Source organism: Grus americana, chromosome 7, assembly GCF_028858705.1.
Source record: "Grus americana isolate bGruAme1 chromosome 7, bGruAme1.mat, whole genome shotgun sequence".
NCBI lineage: Eukaryota > Metazoa > Chordata > Aves > Gruiformes > Gruidae > Grus > Grus americana.
The window spans coordinates 9,751,333-9,772,229 of NC_072858.1; the positions used below are offsets into that span (position 1 = coordinate 9,751,333).

At 39.5% G+C, this 20,897-nt stretch overlaps 1 protein-coding gene across 8 annotated transcripts in view; it reads left to right on the top strand.

The window, feature by feature from the left end:
- Window positions 1–537: 537 nt before the first annotated feature.
- CCDC186 (coiled-coil domain containing 186) overlaps window positions 538–20,897 on the top strand; it is a 39,381-nt gene continuing 19,021 nt past the window's right edge. For 2 of the 8 annotated variants that reach the window (XM_054831271.1, XM_054831274.1), the window contains exons 1-4: window positions 554–657; window positions 4,827–4,903; window positions 15,396–16,074; window positions 18,443–18,569. In XM_054831271.1, coding sequence (XP_054687246.1) covers window positions 4,882–4,903; window positions 15,396–16,074; window positions 18,443–18,569 — 828 coding nt within the window. In that variant the 5' untranslated portion in view covers window positions 554–657; window positions 4,827–4,881. Of the gene's footprint in view, window positions 658–1,434; window positions 1,566–4,826; window positions 4,904–13,475; window positions 14,374–15,395; window positions 16,075–18,442; window positions 18,570–20,897 lie in introns of those variants that run through there. The other 6 variants (XM_054831273.1, XM_054831272.1, XM_054831277.1 and 3 more) reach the window with 6 other exon arrangements.

A 20,897-nucleotide genomic window follows, 5' to 3' on the forward strand; every position in this document is an offset into this window, starting at 1 on the left:
TAATGTGTGAAACTCAGCAGCTTCAGTTCCTGGAGCTGTTGGCACCTTCAGCTCATGTCTCGTTTCGTTCCCTTGAATCTGCCTGATAGCAGAGTGTGGGAACGTGGCAGCGGTACAAGGGAGAGGGAGAAGGGTCACGCCGTCACGGGGGATCAGGTACCGCAGGGTGCTGAGGGCTGCGTCCAGAGGGCTCTGGGACACCTCCAGGGACGGAGCGTCCCAGCCTCTCTGGGCCACCCGTTCCCGTGCCTGGCCGCGCACGGTGAACATGGCGGGGAATTACCTCTGAAGAGCCAGCAAGGGTGAGACCTGGAGAAAAAATGGGCTCGTCTAGGTAGCTGACGTGAGCGCCCGTTCAGAACGGCAGCGCTGTAAAAGCCCTCCCGCGGCATCCCGCAGAGCGGGGCGGGCCCGGCCCGCGGTGACACTCTGTCCCCGCCGGGCTCTCCACGGACGCGCCCCCGGCCGGCCCCGCCCACTGCGGGCAGGCCGCCGCGATGGCCGCGCCCCCACCACGCCCCCCGCTCCCGGGCTGGAGTACCGCCTGCCGCCGCCATCTTTGTTGATGTGTCAGCTCGCCGGGACGGCTGCGGCCGGTGGGGCTAACTGGCGCCATGGGGGAGCTGCCGCCTTCCCTGCCGGCCTCGTAGCGAGCGGGTGAGAGGCCACGCCGGCTTGGGCTGCGGTGGAGGGCGGGCGAGCAGGCAGGCAGGCAGGCAGGCGTGTGTGTGTGCTTGCTTGCTGGATGGCTGGCTGGCTGGCTGGCTCCCGGCGCCCCTCAGCCCCGCGCGGCCCCGCAGGCGCTGCCGGGTTCCCTGAGGGGGCGGCGCGGGGGCACCCGCGGCCGAGGGGGCCGGGGCGAGGCGGGACGGCTCGGCGGGCTCGAGGAGGGGGCGGCGATGCCGGCGGTGTCAGTGAGCTGCTTCGGCCGCCTCCCGCGGCGTGCCGGAGTCAGCGGGCGGTAAAGCCCAGGGGAGACGTGGCCGCGCCGGCCTCTCGGTGGCCGCGGGGACAGAAGCAGGCTTCCCCCGGGTGCCCTGCCGCTGCGAGGGGATCTGGATGTGTGGGTGGGGGCACTTGGCTGGCAGCGGTCGCGCCAGGTCTGCGGATGAGGCTGAGGTTCCGCAGGGAGGAGAGGGGCGAAGTGGCATCAGGTCCAGGGGGGTAAAGACCTGGCTTAGCAGCGCCTTCCGAGCCGGGACCTCCCGAGCGGGTAGCTGTAGCTTCCGCGCTGGCTTATAGTCTCTTTGTTTCTTGACAGCTTTCTTCTCCACGTTACTAATTAGGTTGTCCTGTTTGGTTGGCTGTGTGTTGATTTCACTATGTGGTTAAATAATTCGATAACAAAACCCATCAGGTGTTACACCAGTAAGAAGGTTATTTTTTAGAGCCAGCTGCAGTGTTGCGGTAGAGTATGTGTCCTTGTTTCTGCAGGTGGTATTTGCAAAAGCTGCTTGCCCTTCTAGGTTTGAAAGCAGGAAGCTTGCTTTACTGCAACTTCAGCGAGATGATTATGATGTAGGCTTGCAGATTTTGGCTCTTGTCCTGGAAAATAGTCTTCACAGGTGAGTCTGATATGGGTATATTTCCAGTGAAACTCTGCAGACCAGGAGATGGTCTCTTGCGGAATTGAAATCTGTGTGTAAGATTAGAAATATGGTAGTCTGGCTTTATTGTTGGTTTGCTTTATCTTGTAAAACTGCTTTTCAGAAGTTAAAATGTTGCAAGCAGAATACACTAAAAAACCACGTGACTGGTATCACAGTATGTTTTGTTGTATAAGGAAATTGTTGAAACAGCATGAGCCACAGCTGCATTTTTATATTGACAAGGAAATGTAATCACTGTAGTTATCAGCTGCTGTGAATGCTTATGTTGCCATTGACTTTAGGAGGGGATGGTTAAGGTCTAGAAGTATGAGAAACTAAATCTGAAAATGTTTCAAGAGACTGTCAATTTGAAATCTCATCTACTTTATAAAAACAAAAAAACTTATTCTGTATTGCCTTTGAGCCCTTTTCTTCTTTTTCTGAAATTCTTCAGTGATCCGTTCTTGACTTGGCTTTAAAACAGTATTTTCTATTGTTTTATAAGACTTGATTTTTGGGGTTGTTGAGAGATGTTTGTTGGTATTGTGAGGTTCACTATTTCAAAGTGTTGAGAAAAGGACTGAAGAACCAAATATAGACAGTGGTTTCTTTGATCCTAATTAGCAGGTATGTTGCTAATCACTACCCAAGGCTAATATTGAGTTTCCTGAAGCTGGCTTTTTTAAAGAGCTATGGATAAAAGGAAGTGCTTTTCTGGATTTAGTAGTGGTATTAGGCAGGAAAAACATGTTAAATGAGTAGTCTGCAACTTTCGCTAACGTGGGCTCCAGTAGGCGATATCCTGTACTTAGTTCTGGGTTGGCTTGTTCTGAACTTATTTTGCTGTTGCCAGAAACGATATTGGAAAGCCTTATGGGTAATTCGTATCTTCAAGTCATAGACCAAGACCCTGCTGCCTCAAATTGAGGGTCAAAATAAAACCTCATCAGAAACAAATTGGTGTCAGAAGAGAGGAGAAAATCGTGACCCTGATTTCAAGAACTACAGGGAATACTGATTTTTTAAAAATGTAATAATATTGTATATAATACTACCTCTGATTTTAATTAACAGGCATCAGTCTTCTGTAGAGCTTACAGTTGACTCATTCACATCCTTAAAGAATTGAAGTTTTTTTGCTTGTTTGTTTCCAGGGATACTGGAGAAACTCTGTAGGAGAATCAGGTTTGAAAACAGTAGAATCTTACCATCCTCATGAATGGTGTTTTTCAGCATGCAGTGGTCATGCAAACAGTAATGCCATGATCGGAATTTTACAACCATGTTGTGTGTACTGGAAACAATATTTGAAAACAGCCTTTAATACCAAATATGCTGGCATTTTCAAAGCCAAATATGCTAAGATCCAAATCTTACCAATACCATGACATTACAATTTCAAAGAAGGTCTGCCAGTGCTCTAACTTTTATAGTGTGAACACGAGTTACGACTCAGTTACAGGTGGAGAAGACCTGTCAGAGAATGTATGCTTTGTCCAGGTTGTGAACTCAATCATAAATTTAATTTCTTCCCCTCCCTTAAAAGATTCTTGTTTGCACAGGTGATGTTGTCAGTGCGAGAATGTGAATGCAGACAGTGAAGTGGTAGTGACTAACTGGCTGGTACCAGCCTTGACATAAGCAGAGTTGAAGGCATGATGCTAAAATCCTGAAAGGTTACGGTAGTGCTATTGCTGGCATTGCATCGATTGCTGAAGGAGAGACTGGTTTTATTTACTAAGAGTAAGAGTTGTTCTGTACTGAAGACACTCTGCTAACAGAAGATTAGAAGTCTATGTGTAAACCCTGAAGTATCCAAGTCTCATTTGAAGTTCACAGTAAAAGGATGCTGTTTGTTTCCCCCTGAGACATGAGCTTCCAACCTTGGGGACTAGTATGACAAGAAATAACATGCTCAAGGTGAACCCCATAGTTTGTGTTGTGATGGGAACAAATCCAGTCCCACTTGTTAAACCTTAACTGATGAACTTTATTTTGGAGTTTTGCTGTTATTTAACTCCATGTAGAGTTAATATGACCATAATATTAACCACTTGCATGAGATCGGTAGAAAACCTAGTGAGGCCTTGAAGGAATTTATACAATATTGCCCAACTGTCTAACTTGTAACATAAGCAAAGAAAAGCAAAAATAAAATTTGAGTAAACCTTGTCTTCTAAAGTACTTGACTCATGTTAAAAGAATTGATAGTAATGCTGAGCTTTGCACCTTGGCACTGTATGCAGTCTGTGTTTCTCTAAAGTCAGATTAAAAAAGAGAAAAGTAATTGAGATTAAGTATTGAACTTCTAAAAGTAAGAAAATCCTGAGAGTACCCACTGTGTATATGCACCCCTCTGCTCCCCGCCCTTCAAGTGCGTGCATCAAAGCAAGTCTTTGTGTGAGTTGAATCAGGGAGCTGTGTCAAGTTATGCCTGGGCTGGAGGACTAGGTGTTCCGGTACACAGCCAGCTTTACCACTTGTCCTGTGAGTCACAAATGTCCTGTCTGTATTGCAGTCCTCTCATCTAGCTTTTCTGTGTAGATGGGACTGCATAACGTTGCATCTTCCTTCTCAACAATATACTAGGTGATAACCCAATAATCTTTTCTCTAAACTAGAGCAGTATCTTGTGTTCGGTCTTGGGTAGAAGTGAATTAATACTGGGAGAGCTAGTGTAGGTGGGAATCAATGGTCTTTCATTTCCTATATGTATGATCTGTAAATACAGGAAGGCCATCAGTGTATGAAGCCTCATGGCCATCCTCTATCGGTTTTGTATGGAATACAGGCAGCGGTGATCAACTTCATCTCTTTTTAAAGCTGTTCTTTTTCTGACTTCTTCCTAGGTGTTGTGATGCTTTTCAGTCCAGATCATCTCCTTTTATTGTATTTCATCACTTCTAGACTTGGGTGGCTTGCTGCTCTGATTGCCTTTACATGTGGAGATGTACCAAAATGCATTTCAATCAGTCCCTCAGGCTTCATGTTTATACATCTCATGCTATATTATGTAAAATATATGGCTTTGTGGACCTTTCTACCCCAGTCCCTTTCGATTTAGTTGAAATCTTTATTTGTCTCTCTACACAGCTGGTATACAATAGAGCTGCTTTTTGTATCTTACAGTGTAGAACAGAACTTCTTTAGCTGAATCTTCATTTCTTTATAAACATCACTTGAAAATAGAATTATCTCTAGGAGGAGATAACTCAAAGGAGTTTCCCTCTTTTGCAGTGTTACCTGGTGGTGTAATGCTTAGTCTGGGAAAGCCATTTGTGATGGAGTTCTTATGAAAGATATGCAAAATACAGGTAAGTTGGGTATGAATTGGAAAAAACAGGAAAGTTTGTTTTGCTAGTCATTGTGATGAGCAGTAGACAGTAGTTGAGGATATTTTGCTTTAGAAAGAGAAACAAAAAAACCTCACCCAACAAGTGAAGCATAAAGGCATGCTCAGTCTGTACAAATTAGTTTAGGTGAAAGTATCATTAGGATTACACTACAGCTGCTAACACAAACTGTAAGATTTCTCTTCCATTTTATTTTTAGTCGTATTGTCATGTAAAATTTTTAGCAAGAGTTCTGGTGTAATGACAGGTTGGCACTGACTTGGAAAAGCATTTTAGTTTGCTCAAATAATGACTATTGTCTGGTAAAAATGTGAAAGATTCTTGAAGAGATGCATCTTGGGTTTTACAATGAACACAACTTTAAGAAGAAAACAACAGTGTTATACCCCCAAATCAATTATTTCTTTAGCAGTCTTGTTGGAGTGTCATTGTACATATGATAGCATGTAAGCTATCCTACAGCTTCATCTCTTACCCAAGTGTAATTAGTTGGAAGTTAAACCTGAATTGAAATGAAGTGGCAGTTTCTGTGATTCTAACAGTTGTCTGGTTGTTAATGGTTATTTTAATGTCTCTGTCTTAGAATAATCTGTTTAAAGATAATAAAAGTACTTATTACTCTATTGTGATTCATCTAAGATTATGTTTCTAATATATTTTGTAGCATGATATTTTAAGGAGAGGAGTAGTCCTTTGTGGAACAAACTGTTCAGACAAATAAATTATGGTCTTCCTAATAAATGCAATGGCATTTGCGAAGCTTTTTTGCATGTAATTTCTTTAAGTCTTACTTTGGTTGCTGGTTGCTTCATATGGGTGGGACTTATCAAGAAAACTCTAAAAATCGTTATCATTCTCTTCAATATTCTTCCACCAATAAATCCTAATTAACTCGTTGAAATAAAGTCTAACTCCATTGTTACACTGGATTATATTACATCTCATGTTAACGCTTGAATTTGCAACTGAAGACTGGCTAAATCACTTGGAGTCTCTTTGTTGCTCAGGAAACCTGCAAGAGGGAAGTGGGTCTGTAACTGAACTGTTGAAATGGTGCTGATGTGCGGTTTTTGCTGTTGTTGGGGTTTTCTGATGAACATCAGAGCTTCATCGAGAAAAGCCTTTTGATTGTTTCAACTTCAGTCATATGTCCCTTCATTTCATAGATGCATTTGTTGAAATGTGAGGCAATATAAAAAAATCTGTTTACCAGAGCCTTTAGTCTATACTGCAGTGATTGGGGAAAGAGTCAACACAATATTGACCTATAAATTACAAATGTGATTTTGTTAAAGTTAGGTATTTGACTTTGCTTTATGAGCCTTAGTAGCTGCTTTCATGAAGAGGGGTGCTTCCAAGTTGATATTCTGCATGAGTGTAATGAACCACTTGTAAAAATCAATTTCTGGATTGGAATTTAATATTACATGTGCTTAACATGAGTGAATAGGAGGCAGACGTTTAAATGGTGGAGTACGTATTGATTCTGCATTTCCATGTACACTATAATGTCATATTACTCCTCTTTAAAATCACAATCACTGATGAATCACAATTTCCAGGGGATGAGTGTGAACTTGCTATCTCAGGATAGATTTAGGACATTACTGATCTTTCTCTATATAAATTTTTGAAAATTGTGTCAGAAGAAAAGCACATTTTGAGACATACTTCTCGATATTACTGAATGAAAAGTCAATCCTCAGTTGCATGCGAAGTAATGCTAGATTCTATTCTAGCAAAAAGCTGAAGTTCCAGCTCATCTCCAAGTTGTGTATTTGCTAAAGAAGGAGAGCTTTTAGTGCTCAGTGCTTTTTAGGTCAAGACACAGAACAGCGTAAAGACATGTAACGGAAGTTCCATTTGTAGTTGTGTCCAGGAGAGCAGTGTATGCTGGTAGGTGTGGCTGGGCATCTTGCTGAGAGCTTTAATGGGTAGTTGGAGGGCTGGAGTAATGGGAAAGTGTATTACAATGTGACTGGTGGTATGACTCTTCAAAATAACTGTAAAATGCATGGAATTTCCTCTTGGAAATTCACATGACTACATTTTAATTTACTATTAGGGGATTCAGAAAAAAGTTCAATGTTTTCTTTGACAGCTATAATTCAATTACATTAATATTTTTCTTTTTTTTAAAAGTCTATCTTTCAGACCCCCCAATTCTAGATTTAGCTGTTAGTTTGGATTTTTTAGTAGCCTTTTTGTGTGTGTGTGTGTCTTGGTGTTTTTATTATTTTTATTACTGGATCAGCTTAGAAAGGTTGTTCAACTAAGTTGCCAGTATTACTACCTTAAAATATAACACATATCAATGAACAAACCTCTTATCTTTGGACAGCTATTGGAAAGCTAGAGTAATTAAAATAGAGGAAACAGTTTCTAGTATCTAGACCAGCTACAGTTCCAGGTGTTTCAGTGCTCACTTTTCTGTCTGGAGAACTGCAGGTGAACAAACAGGGCAGTCATCATGAAAGCATTACATTTCAAACTGGTTTACCTGGGGTATAGAATTTTCTGTTCATCTAGCACCTGGGTTATACAGAGACAAACCCCACAACTTTTAAAGTATGTAGGCAAGCTGTATGTCTGCTTTCCTAAATTCAGCTTTGCCAGAACTGGAATGATTTGTAAGCGTCTGCATCTGGCACCTCCAGTATCAAAATGAAGCTATGCTTTCCTCACTTTTTTTATGCTGAATTTCCAGTGGAGCTTATCTTGAGAAGGTGCCATCTTGAAAAGAAAAATAAAGAGTAACAGCAGCAATTTTGTCAGTTATCAATCCAGTGTGGTTTGAGAGACAGAACCAGGAAATAAGGTTCTCAAATTACCATGTAAAGGGACTTGTTCTGAAGCAATTTGAAGGGGCTTGTTTACAGGAAAAAACCTACCTAGAAAACATGTGGACTTTGTTTAGAGGTATGCGGTGTTTCCTTAGCAAGTTTACAGCACAGGCTACAGTGGCAATGCAACTGTATGAGTGCTGAGGTGACATCCATGTAAGAGTGGTGGTAAGGACCTCTGGAAGCTTGGGCTGCTTGTGTTGGTGTCACCAGATTTTTCTGTCACTTAGCTGCTTGCCTGGCCTGGTCATGGTACTTAAGACCCTGCTGACTGTTGGGATCATCTCCCCATGAGCCATGGAGCGCTTCATCGCTGCTTTCCTTGTCCCCCACCTACTCTCTGAAATCCATTGTATCTCTATTGCAGCTTTGGGTCATTTTGAGACTGTAGTCTACTACTTAAAGGAAATTTGAGTACTGTGCTGTGACAGATATGAAATGGAAGAGGAAAGAGAATGGCTCTGTAAGTTTGCATTGTACTTCTATTTAAAAATGAGCTTGTTTCATATCTTAGAAAACCTATCTGGATGCTTTTTGTATATCCAGAGGTTAAGACCGTACATGGTCTTAGCTGATGAGGTGAGAACTGTGTTTTCACTATTTTGTGGATTGCATGCATACTTGTTGGGAGAGTAGATGATTCCCTCTTCATCAGTGTCACTGCACAAGGTCTCTCTTAGCAGCAGAGCTATGAGTGAAAAACATCTACCCAAAGATGATGCAAACCCCTTTTTTTGTTGAAAGGATCTGACATAAGTGACTGCTACTGGCCATTATATTATATAATGCATGGCTGGATATGTCTGATGTCCAGTGAACTGCATTTACTGTATTAAGTTCTTGTTATTACTCCCCTTTCAGAAGGTTTTGTGCCTCAGAGTCACTTATCTCAATGCTCTTCATTTTCTTTCAAAATCCACCTTGGTTTGAACAAGTTTTTGTATATGTACACACCCATAAAGCATTAGTCTCTCCTTCCCTTTTTGCCCCTTTCTCTGCAGTGTGCTTAAGCTTTGTACCTTAAATATTTTTTCTCGTACAGCAGTGATTTTTATTTCTCGGGACCTTGACCGTCAGTCTGTTTGACTACAGAACCACCCCAGACACACACTTCTGTCATTCTTTAATCTGTTTATTGTAAGAGAGCCCCATTGTGATAGTTACTAGGTGACAAGGCACACATTTTCTTTCTCCCTTATTGTTAGTGAATTCTTTTAGACAGCCACACCTCAGAAAATGCTTCCTATAGTTGTCATTTAATGTTTCTTTGGATGTCATCTCACATATATGTTGAAATTGACTGAAACAATTTCCGCTTTCTCCACTATTTACAACATAAGTGTTAATATCTTGGGTCAAGCTATCTATTTCATGAAAATAAACACTAGCATTAATAGTGCATCTGCTTAGGAAAGTCCTGTGTAGTCAGGGATTTAAAAGAATCATGTTTGCGTTCCACAAGAAGATTGAAAAGACAGGCAGTTTGAAATGGTATAATATTGAATTAAAATGTACCAGATCTTCAGTGCATGCCTGTAATAACAGAATAGCAGGCTATAGCTGGGAAAGATTGTGTTCCTAATTAGATACATGCAGATAGTAGGAAGCATACAGGGAATTGCTTTCATCATGAATTACCTTCTAGTGGCAGGGAATTAGCAGTACTGGAATGGGAAGGGGAGGGGGGGAATTTTCAACTGGTATAGCAGATAACCTGATGGACAGCCAAGGGATGAGAGTGTCAACAGCTTCTCTAAAAAGTAAGCAGGTATGTGCTTTTCAGCAGAGGAAAGGGGAGGATTGGCTGTTAGAGAAACTGCTTTTCTCCATGAGCAGTGAATGGACTCTGAAGTGAGAACTTACTGTTAAAGCATGTACGGAAAGGAAAAGCTTTGATACTCCTTTTTTTTTGTCCCTCTGTCTCCCATCTTTATTGCTGCATTTTCTTTCACGTTATGGCAGGTAATGGGCAGAAAGGGGGAAGAAAAGGAGAGAGGGAGAGAGAAAGGGCTTAAATTTTGATGTTAAAATGATAGGTCTTAGCTGTCTGCTAATACAGAAAAATACAGAGTTCTTAAATTTTCAAACAAAGTGTTCTTCTAGTGAAGTTGAATAGGGGAGTTAGTATGGTGGCTCAGTGTAGGTATTGCTTGAAATATCTTCTATTTGTAATCTTGTTTCTAGAGTTGTACCTGTAGAAGCTATCCACTGCAGGCTTGTGTTCTGACACCTGTGCGTTTGATGTCCTGTCTAACATTATACTTGGCAGAGTGATGCTTAAACAAGAATAATTAACTTTATTACATTGAAAATTAATTCTCATAACCTATAAAAATGTATAGTTGTATCAAAATCAGAATTTGAACTAGAAGAGCTTTTAAAATTAGTGGCATGTATCTTCTAGCTGTTAGTTGGCTTTTTATTTCTGCAGGTAATTACTATGGCTTTAGTCCAGGAACTAAATATTAATGACTGATCACATACTTTCTTATACAGTTATTTATGTAGCTTAATAAATCTTGGATTAATAAACAGTCAAATTAGTGTTCAAACATGGTATCAATGGCTCTTCTGGAAATTCTATTTTCATTTCACTGTAAAAATTAAATTATAAACAAGTACCTAATTACCATAATTATCATAGCAATGACGTAGTACCATTATTAGAGTTTTTATTCCAGAAATCCCACTAACATGATGTAGCATAGTACATACTCAGCTGGCAAGACTGAGACCAAATCTTACCTAAGTTACTTGACTTGTCCGCTTAGCAGATTGATTTAGTAGAACAAATTAAAACTATGGTCTTACATACTGGTAGTTTGCAGAGCAGATCTGTACTGTTAAAATAGCTAAGTATTAAACATTATTTGACTTATTTTTTAATAATTTAAAATTTGAGATAGATTACTTTCAGACAATAGAATGTAAATGGAAATACCCAGATAAATTCTAGTAGCTTGTACATTTTATTCATCTGCAAATTTTACCTTTTTATATGCAATGATTCTGCAAGATTTTTTATATGTTCATAACTTCATATCAATGAATAACCCCTGAGGCCAGGGCTGAACAAACACTTCAGATGACTGCTACTGAAGGTCACTAGAAGAAATAGCTTTTTCTTCTTGTCAAGGTTTTCAGTGTTCTCCCTAGATAATCAATACTTACATTGTATCAGATATTTCACTGAAGAGCTTAAATGAATGATTGTCACACTTGTTCTTATTTTTATCACTTGATTAGCAGTTAATAGAGGATGTTTCTATTGTGTAACAAAGTGATTGGAAAAAAAAAAAAAAGCTATTTCCTGTGGTTTTGCTTTCCCTTACATGTTTGTCAGGCATTTCTGCCTTAAAAAGTTGATGTGCTGTCCACTCGTATTGGCAGGCTCTCCGCTCCCTGCTTTTGATTCCAGTCAGTTGTGCTATCAGCAATTTCAGAGATAAGCACACCTTGGTTACAGTAGCATGAGAAACCTTTGCCACTACTAGCAACCCTTGCCAGTACTAGCCTTTAATGTTGTGTGTCCTGTGGCTGCAGTTGAACTAATTCTCCAAGTAATGTAATATTTTAAAATGGAAATTATATGTGCTTATGCAAATTTAAACTTAATTTTTGTGAATATTACAAGATAATGAGGAAATATATGCTCCTTGCTTCTTTGAAGAACACATCTATGATGAGGAGAAGTGTTTGTTTTAACAACAAAAAAAAGGCAAAGTTTTGGGTTTGAAGGGTACAACTTGTCTATATGTGTGTTTGTGTTCCTCATTCTCTGCTACTCACATCACCACGTTTTGAATTGATGAGTTTCCACTTGCTTTGTTTTGTGTTAGTACATTGTGGGGAAACAGAGACAGCCATCTCCTTAGCTTTAGAGTAGGGGCAGGAAAGTGTGTTAGTGTCAAACTCATTGTGAGCTGTAAAACTGAGGAGGACTGGTCAAACCAGTTGCGTGAGTGCAAAGAGTCCTGTCCCAGCAGCAGAAAGTGTTCCAAGCCAGTGACAGAAAGCTTTCCACATGCCATGCTAGATGTGTGGCCATCTCACAAGGTGGCTGGTTATTCAAAGTATGCAGGCAGGCAAGCTTGGGCGGGGCTAATCTCAAAGCAGTAGTTTCAGAAATTCCTACCCTGGTTGTTTTAAGTTGATTTGCTCGTGATTACATCCTCCTATGGTATATGCAGCAAAAGGGACATACACTGAGGGTGAGACAAACATCCCACAGAGGGGACTGAGGAGCAAGCATCTGCTGTATGGTTCAAATGATGGTCAGCCCTGGGGAAGGAGCAGAGCAAACGGTTGAAGGTAGAACCTTAGGAAAACAGTGCGAGGAGGATGGCCAGTGCTCACTTGGCACTTTGCTATCACTCAGCATACCATATGCTTGTCTGATGCATAAGCAACATATCATTACATAAAACAGTTCATCTGCTTGAGTCAGGGTTTGCCTTTTTTGATTGCTTTTGACACCTTCTGAAGATGTCATAAAAGACACTAAGCTATTTTGTTTTCTTAATGCAGTATTTTGGAAGAGAGTGATACCATAAGCCTAGTACTTCCCTGATTTTGGAAGAGTCACTTGTAAGGATGGGTAGGATGATAGAAGGATATGCATATCATGTCCAAATGTTATCTGGGGCTTGCTGTATTTGTATGTTTGATGTAAAATATTAGTATGGTTCATTTCAACTAGCTACAGCTAGGTTGGCAATGTTGATTGTTTTAAGCTCCTTTCCCACAAAACCTTTTGCTTACCAAGCAGGAGCCTTTTCTTTAGTATCGTTACTGCAGTTTTCTGTCTCTGGCCTTAAAGGAGGTATCTGCTATATTCAGTTGCCTGAGGTAGGCACAACAAGCTTTGGATGTTCAAGGGACTTTTAAATATAAGTATGAACTTGCATTGACAGTTGCTCCACATGATTTCTTTGTCTGGATATTTCTGATGTGAAGATAAATTGTGATCCTATGGCGAATTGTTAGATTTTATTTCTGTTTAAAAGTTAGTAAGTAGAACGTGAAAACTATTACTATCCAGCAACAGTGGGGGGGGGGAAATCTGCTCAGGTCATGAACAGATTCAGATAGATTTGGGCATATAGATCTAAAATCCAGTGTACTAGAATCAGAAATGCTGTGAACATTCTTAATGTGGTAAACTATATTCTGGGTACCACTGCAAATTAGAGTAGGTCTGCAGGGAACACTGAATCATCATAATTTACTTTTCATTGCTTTAACCAATTTGTGTAGTCACTATTCAAATTCCCTATGGATTTGATACAAAACCTACACTTTATTTATGATTGATATGAAGTTGTGGCATTTTATTGCTATGCAACTAATTAAGTTACGCAAATAATTATATTTCTGCTTCCACACAGATGAATCTTTCTCTCTAATGTTATTTCACAGTATTATTTACAGAAGGAGGTAACACAGTAAGATGAGTGTTTGGATTATAAGGTACCTGTGACAAGAGGGAATAGATACTGGAAGGTTAATTTTTCTTCCTTTTTAACTGCATCATTTGCAATTTATCTTACATTTATTGACTGTATTAAATGTACCAGACTCAAAACATTATGTTTTTTAACAGCTTTTTAATGAAGTAGGAATCAGTGTGTTCTGCTGCTACGAAACTGAATGCTTTTTCTTGCAGTTACGTTCATTCTCTTTGCTTGCAGATTGAGATCCTCAGTGGAGGTTGTTTCTTCTGTTGTTTGTTTCATTTTAGAATAACAGTAGTAAGGTGTGAACTTTCATTACTGGCAGAAGTTATCAGAAAGTAAATAGGTACCAAAAGAGCAGTTGTTTTGGCTGCACAAACAAAGTGGATGGATTTGTTGGCTCCAGTGTTGACCTAAGCATAAATTGAAGCAAAGGGGAATTGGGAATTTTATTAATGTCAGAGCAGATCTGTTTGTAAAATAGGGAGCCATTGCATATAAACTCTCACACTCACCATCTCTATTCTCATTTGTAGTTTTCCTTAGAATTTCTGGTTCCTATTGATTTGTACTAGTTTAGGGGCTGTAGCATCGAGGATTTTGCTTTGAAACCAAAAAGGAAAAGTGGTTTGCTTGTTAGTTAAAAATGTATAATTGTCATTTGATGATTTGTGGCTGCTGTCCAGTTGTCACATGTTCCCTTTCATACTCTCAGCCCTATGCTTTCCTCTTGTTGATTAAGTGGCAGCTGTAGTTCAGCTGCTGGTTTCACATACTAGTGGTGGGGTTTTTGTTTGATGGTGTTTAGTGGTAGAAAGAGGTGAGTTGAGGCTGCTGCTTTTTTTCCTTATCTGATTTTTATACCTAATGGAGAAAGGTGATAATGGTAGCAATTAGTCACAGACCTAATGGGATTCATGTTTTAGCAATGTAAGGCTGAGTGTGAAGTGTTGGTTAAGGCAGGACGCTGGAGGAGGAGACCCAAGCAGCAGATTGTGTCAAAGTGCAGGGCCTGGAGCATGTAGCTGAATGACTCAGCCTGTATGACTGTGTAAGAGAAGGCTAAACAAATGAGAAAACAAGTATGAAAACAAGCTTGGTGTTGCAAGATGGCAAGGCTACTGCTTCATTTGAGGTAATTGTTGGAATAGCAAAGTTGAATTAATAAATGAAAAAATTTGCCTTCTGTTTTTAAATAGTTTAATTTATCCAATATCGGGGGGGTAGTGTTGCATCTAAAAGTTATGACTGCTGTAATGAATTTCTTCTAATGGAAATGTCATAAGGGCTTCTTGTGCTTGCTAAAAATGCCATCAGTCTTTACAGACACCTGACCATCTGGGATGCCTGAAAAAGAAGATACAGCATTATACCCAGGCTCTTCCATAAGTGTTCTGGCTATTTGGATCTCAATATGGTGTCCTAGTAGAACACTTTCTACATAGCTTTTCAACTCAAATGTTTGTTCTGCAAGCTACTTTTTGAGAGAGCAAATCTGCCGCAGGCCATCTGTGCTCTTCCAGCAAGGGATTTTGGCTCCTTGAAAGCAGATGGGAAAAAAGAGAATCTCACCCCCATTCTCTCCCAGCTCCTTCCTTTAGATTGCTGGGTATGGATACATTTTGCTGTATGGGTGGTGAGTGAGGACGTGACAGTAAGGAAGTTGAATATTCTAGCTGGATGAGGGAGTCACCCTATATTGTAAAAAATAGTAAGTCCAGACATACTGTTGCTTTCAAATCATGCATAGGAAAATGAAAGCTGTAAGGCTCTAGATTCTTAGGGGTTTTTTTGTTATTTTGTCTGAAGTGTTTTTCAGAGGCAATCACTTGAATTTTTTGTGAATTTAAATAATATAGAATTATTAATTCTAAAAAGCTCTGGGGTTTTGTGGGTTTTTTTTGTCTTGGCATTTACTATTCCACTGCTTCCTATTTGCTGTCCTTGATTTCTCACTTTCTTTTAGAAAAACTTGTATTGGAGCATTGACTTAAAAGTCAGGCTGGAAAAATCAACAAACTCTGCATAACACTTATGTATCTAAATACTTTTGCCCTTTGAATTTTACTTTCCTGTAGTCTTTCTTTCTTCTCTCTCAATCTTTTTTGATTTTGATTTTGAATATAGTATGTTGTGTAATATGAATTCTACTTCTAGATTTCCAAAGGAAAATGATGGAGGGATATTTACCAGAAATGCAAAGCATGCTGGACCCAGTCAATCTGTCAGATGATGCCTCTTCCAGGTCCCCAGATAACGGGAAGTGTGATAAAACATCTGGAGTGAAGGACTGCTCAAGCATCAGTTATACTGGAAATGATGCTGGTGTCTTGGGAAAGGAATCAGACCAGGATTCAACAGTTATTGGCGTAAACAACAATGGGGCCCTGGCAGAAAGACAAGAGCAGCAGTGTGGAGGGGCAGACTACTGTGCCAATACCTGCTCCAAAAGGAAGGTAGAAGGCTCCACAAAGCCAGAACGTATATCTAGTGAAGAATTTGAACAACAAGATCCCCAAACTAATCAGACAGAACAATCATTAATGGAAATACTACAGGAGCTAAGGGAGGAGTCTGACTTCGTGAAAAAATCTAGCAATAAAATCTATTCAGAAAGCCCTTACGACACAGACTGCACAAAGAAGCTTATTTCCACAATACATCATACTTCCTCACAGGAGGATTTGCTAAAGGAGATAGAGTCTGAACTCTTATCTACGGATTTTTCAAAGGAACGAAAATTGCCAAATGGTGTGCAGAAGGGTGAACATGCCTTGGCCGTGTTTGAAAAATGTGTGCAAGACAAGTACTTGGAGCAAGAACAAACTATAAAAAAGTGAGTATTTGAGTATGCTCATTGCAGTTGGAGGTATGTACAGAACAATTTTGCCTGCATGTTGTGTGCAACTGCATACAACATTTTGGTGTGAGACAAGTAGTCTCTTGTGAGTTGTTGTAAGGACAGTTAATGAGCTTTTTTAATTATGTTCTTCAAGTGAGGAATTATTTTTACTTGTGGTATGTACTCACAAATAAAAATGCGTGCTTAGATTTCTGCATTCTTGTGGAATTTGGCAGGAACTGACTAGCCAACTGTTCAGTTGAATAGCCTGCCAAAGTCTAGAATTACTTAAATACTGTAAAAGTAATGGTGATATAAAAATAGTCCAGGATTCATTCAGTCCATATATGTCTTTGGAGAAATGAACCTTTGTAAATACTAACTCCCTCTCTTACGTTTGAGTTTGAAATTGCTTATTTCTTTTTCAAGTAGTGTTCAGTTTCCTGTCATAATCCAACAAAGTTGCTAATCAGTCGAGAGCTATTTTTTGGAAATGTCATATATAAACTACTGTCTTACCACATTTTATAGGAAGGCTATGAAATGCATACTTACATACTTAGCTGTAATAAACTGGGCTTAATAGTTCTATCAGGCAGTACACTACATGAAGAATATTATAGTCATCAAAAGCCAGTTCATTGCTTGATTTCTTGATTCCCCACTTGGTGTTTCACATTCTGTTACCACTTTAGAAATGTTTTTTGCTAACAAAATGTAGCCTCTAACTTCAAGGTTATTCCTGCTTGCAGAGCTGGAAATGAGTGTCCTACTTCCTATATAAGCACTCCGATACCATGGTATGGGAGGACATCAAAAGGAGGGAAAGCAGACAGAGGGAGATATGCCCAGTAGGGAAGGTATTCTCTTGCACCTCACCGGTTAACCTCTGACAGAAATCATAAATGTGAGGAAAGTCAGTTGATGACAGGAAAGCTTGGGAATGCATAGTTTGACATTCAGTAATTAGGGAGGAGGAGAAGTGGGAACCTGAAGTGGTGGATGTGTAGACTGTTGTAATTCCAAGAGATTGTAAGTTAACAAGTTATTTGGGTTTTACTTGTTTACTGTAAACTGAAAGGCAGGTCAGTGTTTTCAGCTGTGGACCAACTACTTTCTTAGTGACAAATGTTTATATAGATATATGTATATATTATGTATACATACAGAAAGTTTTTTATATAAACATGTCTTTAGTCTCTTTTTTTGCCAGCTGCTATATCAGCTGCACCTCTTTAACTCTTGAGGACTCACCTTGAGCATAAAACTGCTGTGGAACACTTTATGTTTGGTCCAAAGGGCATTCTAGGTTGGGTTGATTTTTGTCCTTTAGTTTATGATCAGCAGAATTTCTTGTAACATTGCTCAGGAAATAGCCCAGTTGTCTCCCGTGATCAAATCTAAGACATATAGGTGAGCAGGAATTGTGTGAATTAAGAATTTGTAATACTGGAATATTCATTAAGAGATTAAAAAACAGATCAGAAGTGTTAAGCTCTATTTAACTGATGGTTTTGAATTCCTTGTAATTTAGGAGACTAGTTTGTTCAGAGAATGAAAGTGTATATGTAAAGGGATATTTAAATACCTTGTTCAGGTAAATGCATGCCTCCCACAAATTTGTGCAATTAGTGGCCTAAAATATCCACCCTCTAACTGTATCTTCAAACTTTTAAACACATTTGAGACTCTTTATTCAGCAATTCTGACAATGTAACTTCTGAGTTTTATGTGTAACAATCTTCTGTTGTAATGGTAGAAAGTCAAACCAAGTACATCAGCTTCAAACAGCTGAGCTGCAAAGGAGCAAACTATTGCTAAAAAAATTGAACTTTATAAGAAGTATGAGCGTAGAGACTATTGTAGTTATGTACCTACTTAAAGACTTAAAAAATCAGGGGTCCATTTCGTACCAGGTTATGAACTTCAAGGGCTACTCTGTGCAATCCATGAAATGAATTGCAATGCTTGTGTTTTCAGACATTTGGCTGGCTGAGCTATCTGACTGGAAGCTACTGTCTTACAAGTACCTTAAAATTGTTAACATTTACAGTTCTGTAGTTGCATAAAGGTACCAAATGTGTCGTGTCATCATGGACCATAACAACCCCAAAATGCTGGAAACAAGCAATTTCCTCACAAGGAAGATGCTTCTTGGTGGTTTGGAGTTAAGTTTCACATGCACAACATTCTGTTTTGTTTTTGTAAGGCTCTCATGGATTTCATTAGTGTTTCTGGCTGTAACTCCCAATAAAACTTGCAGATCAAAGAGCAAAAACCATATATCTCAAAATTAAAAACAAACCAACCGAGTACTGATGTACCTTGGTTTTCATTTCTTTCTTTTTTTTTTTCTTTACAGATTGATTAAGGAAAATAAAAAACATCAGGAACTGATTTTGGAAATTTGCTCAGAAAAGGACAACTTAAAAGATGAATTGAAAAAACGAACAGAAACAGAAAAGCAGCACCTCAGCATTATTAAACAGGTACAGATAACAAAACAGAAGTGCTGGTTAGTATCTCATCTGTCTACATGTGACTATTGCCACTGTTTAACAAGATGTCCTTGGTAGCATAGAGAAAGAAGCAATGCCCATGCTTTGTATCCTAAGCTTTCTAAGAGGATAGATCTGCTCTTCCATTCCAAGAAATATTATTCAGTAGTATTATTGGCTAAAAGCGTTTAGTGTCTTTGGATAAACTGACTGTCTAGATTCAGATCGCTTAAGTGTTCCATATCTGGGAGTCTCTCTTAGTCAAGAGAGTTTCTGTTTGGTGGGTTGCCGTGGTGGGTAGGCTGTGTGTACCTTGGCTTCCTGCTGGAGACACTGCATGTTCAAGGCCTGTTAGGCCTTTTTACAAAAAATGACAAGTTCGGTCTTTTGTCCTGATAGGATTATTTATTTCTTGTATGTAGTCATAAAGGAGGCGTTATGCGAGTGTTTTATCAAGCCCGATTTCTTCTTAATTTGTCATCTTTTATCCTCTGTTGTTAACTACAGCATCTGCTAATAAAGTGGATGGGTGTGTGGTTGCAGCTGTAAATGTTAACAATGTATGGAAGTATAGAGTACATGGTGGTCTTGCACATTATTTTGGTATTTATTGGCTACTATATACAGGTGTTTCCCCAGTGAATTGTTAGAACTATGACAGGCCAAAGAGGAACATGGAGTGTGCATTGGTGTAGGCTGGATTTAGTCTGGGAACAAAAGGTATCACATCAGGTGTCATTGCTTGTCTCTTACACAGTTATCTGCTAATGTTTATGCGGTTGGTTGGCCTAGCTTTATAAACTGATTGCTATCTCTTGCCAGATTTCTAAGATGTATTTAAATTACTAATTTCTGTTTGTCAAAGTACTGGAGATACTACCCTAGTTGTCAGGTTTCTCTGTTAATGTCTGCATCGCACAGAAATCTGTTCTTAAAGCAGTGTGTCAGGCTCCTGGTGTTCCAGAGGAATGTGCTGATGTAGGTAGAAAGTTTGTTGTTGGTTAATTTCAAAGAATCTTTGAAAATCCATGATGTGATTGAAAATGGAATTGAAAAGTCTTATTTCTAAGCTACAAATTGGAATTGCATATGCCCGAATAAATCAGTATGAGCAGCTTAGTCGTTCTCTGTTGTCTGTATTTCCATGATAGCACTGTATGATTTCATGGAGCGATATTATCAATCAATTGCTTTATTCCATTCTGAAAAAATAATAAAAAAAAATATCTGTGAGGGAGTTCATTTTGCTTTCTGGTCAGGTAAGAAGCATCTGTGATACTACATGTTTGCAGGTGATTTCAGAAAATACTGGTTTGGAGTGTAATACTCTTGTTTTGTAGTCAGATAACACCTGGACTTGTAAGAAAGATATATTGCAGTGAAACACTTGAGGTTTTTTCATTTATGATGTGAGTGTTTATTGTTAAAATTGCTAAACTAGTGTTTTCTGGTAGCTTTCAAGTCAATGAAAGCTTGGCTGCACTCACAACTGCAAGCAAACTGTACATGCATGCTTGTGTGTGTAAAACTTTTATTTTGTACGGGCAACAATTCATTTGCAAAGCTGAAGAGGGTGTGATCAATTCATTGAGTGGTAGGAGAAGCATTTTAGGTTGTTCTTGTCTTTTATGTAGCAGTTTGGAATTGCACAAAAATGTAAGATACAGACCCTGAGATCTTGTACTTTTTTGGGGGTATGTGTGTAAAAACAAAAAAAAAACCAAACCAAAAAAAAACCCTAAACAAAACTAACCTTGGTGAATCGGCTTTCCCCTGGAACAAGAGGATAGGTGTTAAGGCACAATTTGAACAACCTTCGGGCAGCGCTACACCTTCTGTAGCCACCGCTTGCTCTTGTGCTAGTGCTGCTGCTTCTACTGAACTTTCATGACTGTGCAGTGAATGTGCTGTGGGGAATGTTCCAGTTGAACATTGGTAATTATTCTTCAGCTGGATCAGATCTCTGCCTTGGTTCAGTAGGCAGCTAACACAAGTGCCAGCACAGTGAGTAAGTACCTCTTTATTTGGCGAGTTATTTTTCAATGAATTAATTCCCAGTCCAGTTCAGTATGGATGCATGACTGCTTTGCTGGCACAGTGAAGGATATGACACAGGGATAGCAACAAAAGGGTGGAAGGTGAAGCCTCAGCATTTGCTGCGAATCTAGTTTTTTGTGTAGTAAATTACTGTGCTCTGTGTTTCACTTGATTTGATGTATCTTCAGTCTCACTGAAGGTAAGAATTGACATCTTTCATGCTTGTACTGAAATACAAAGCTAGATGTTGATAAGGATAGTTGCAGCTTGACAGCTGTAAAA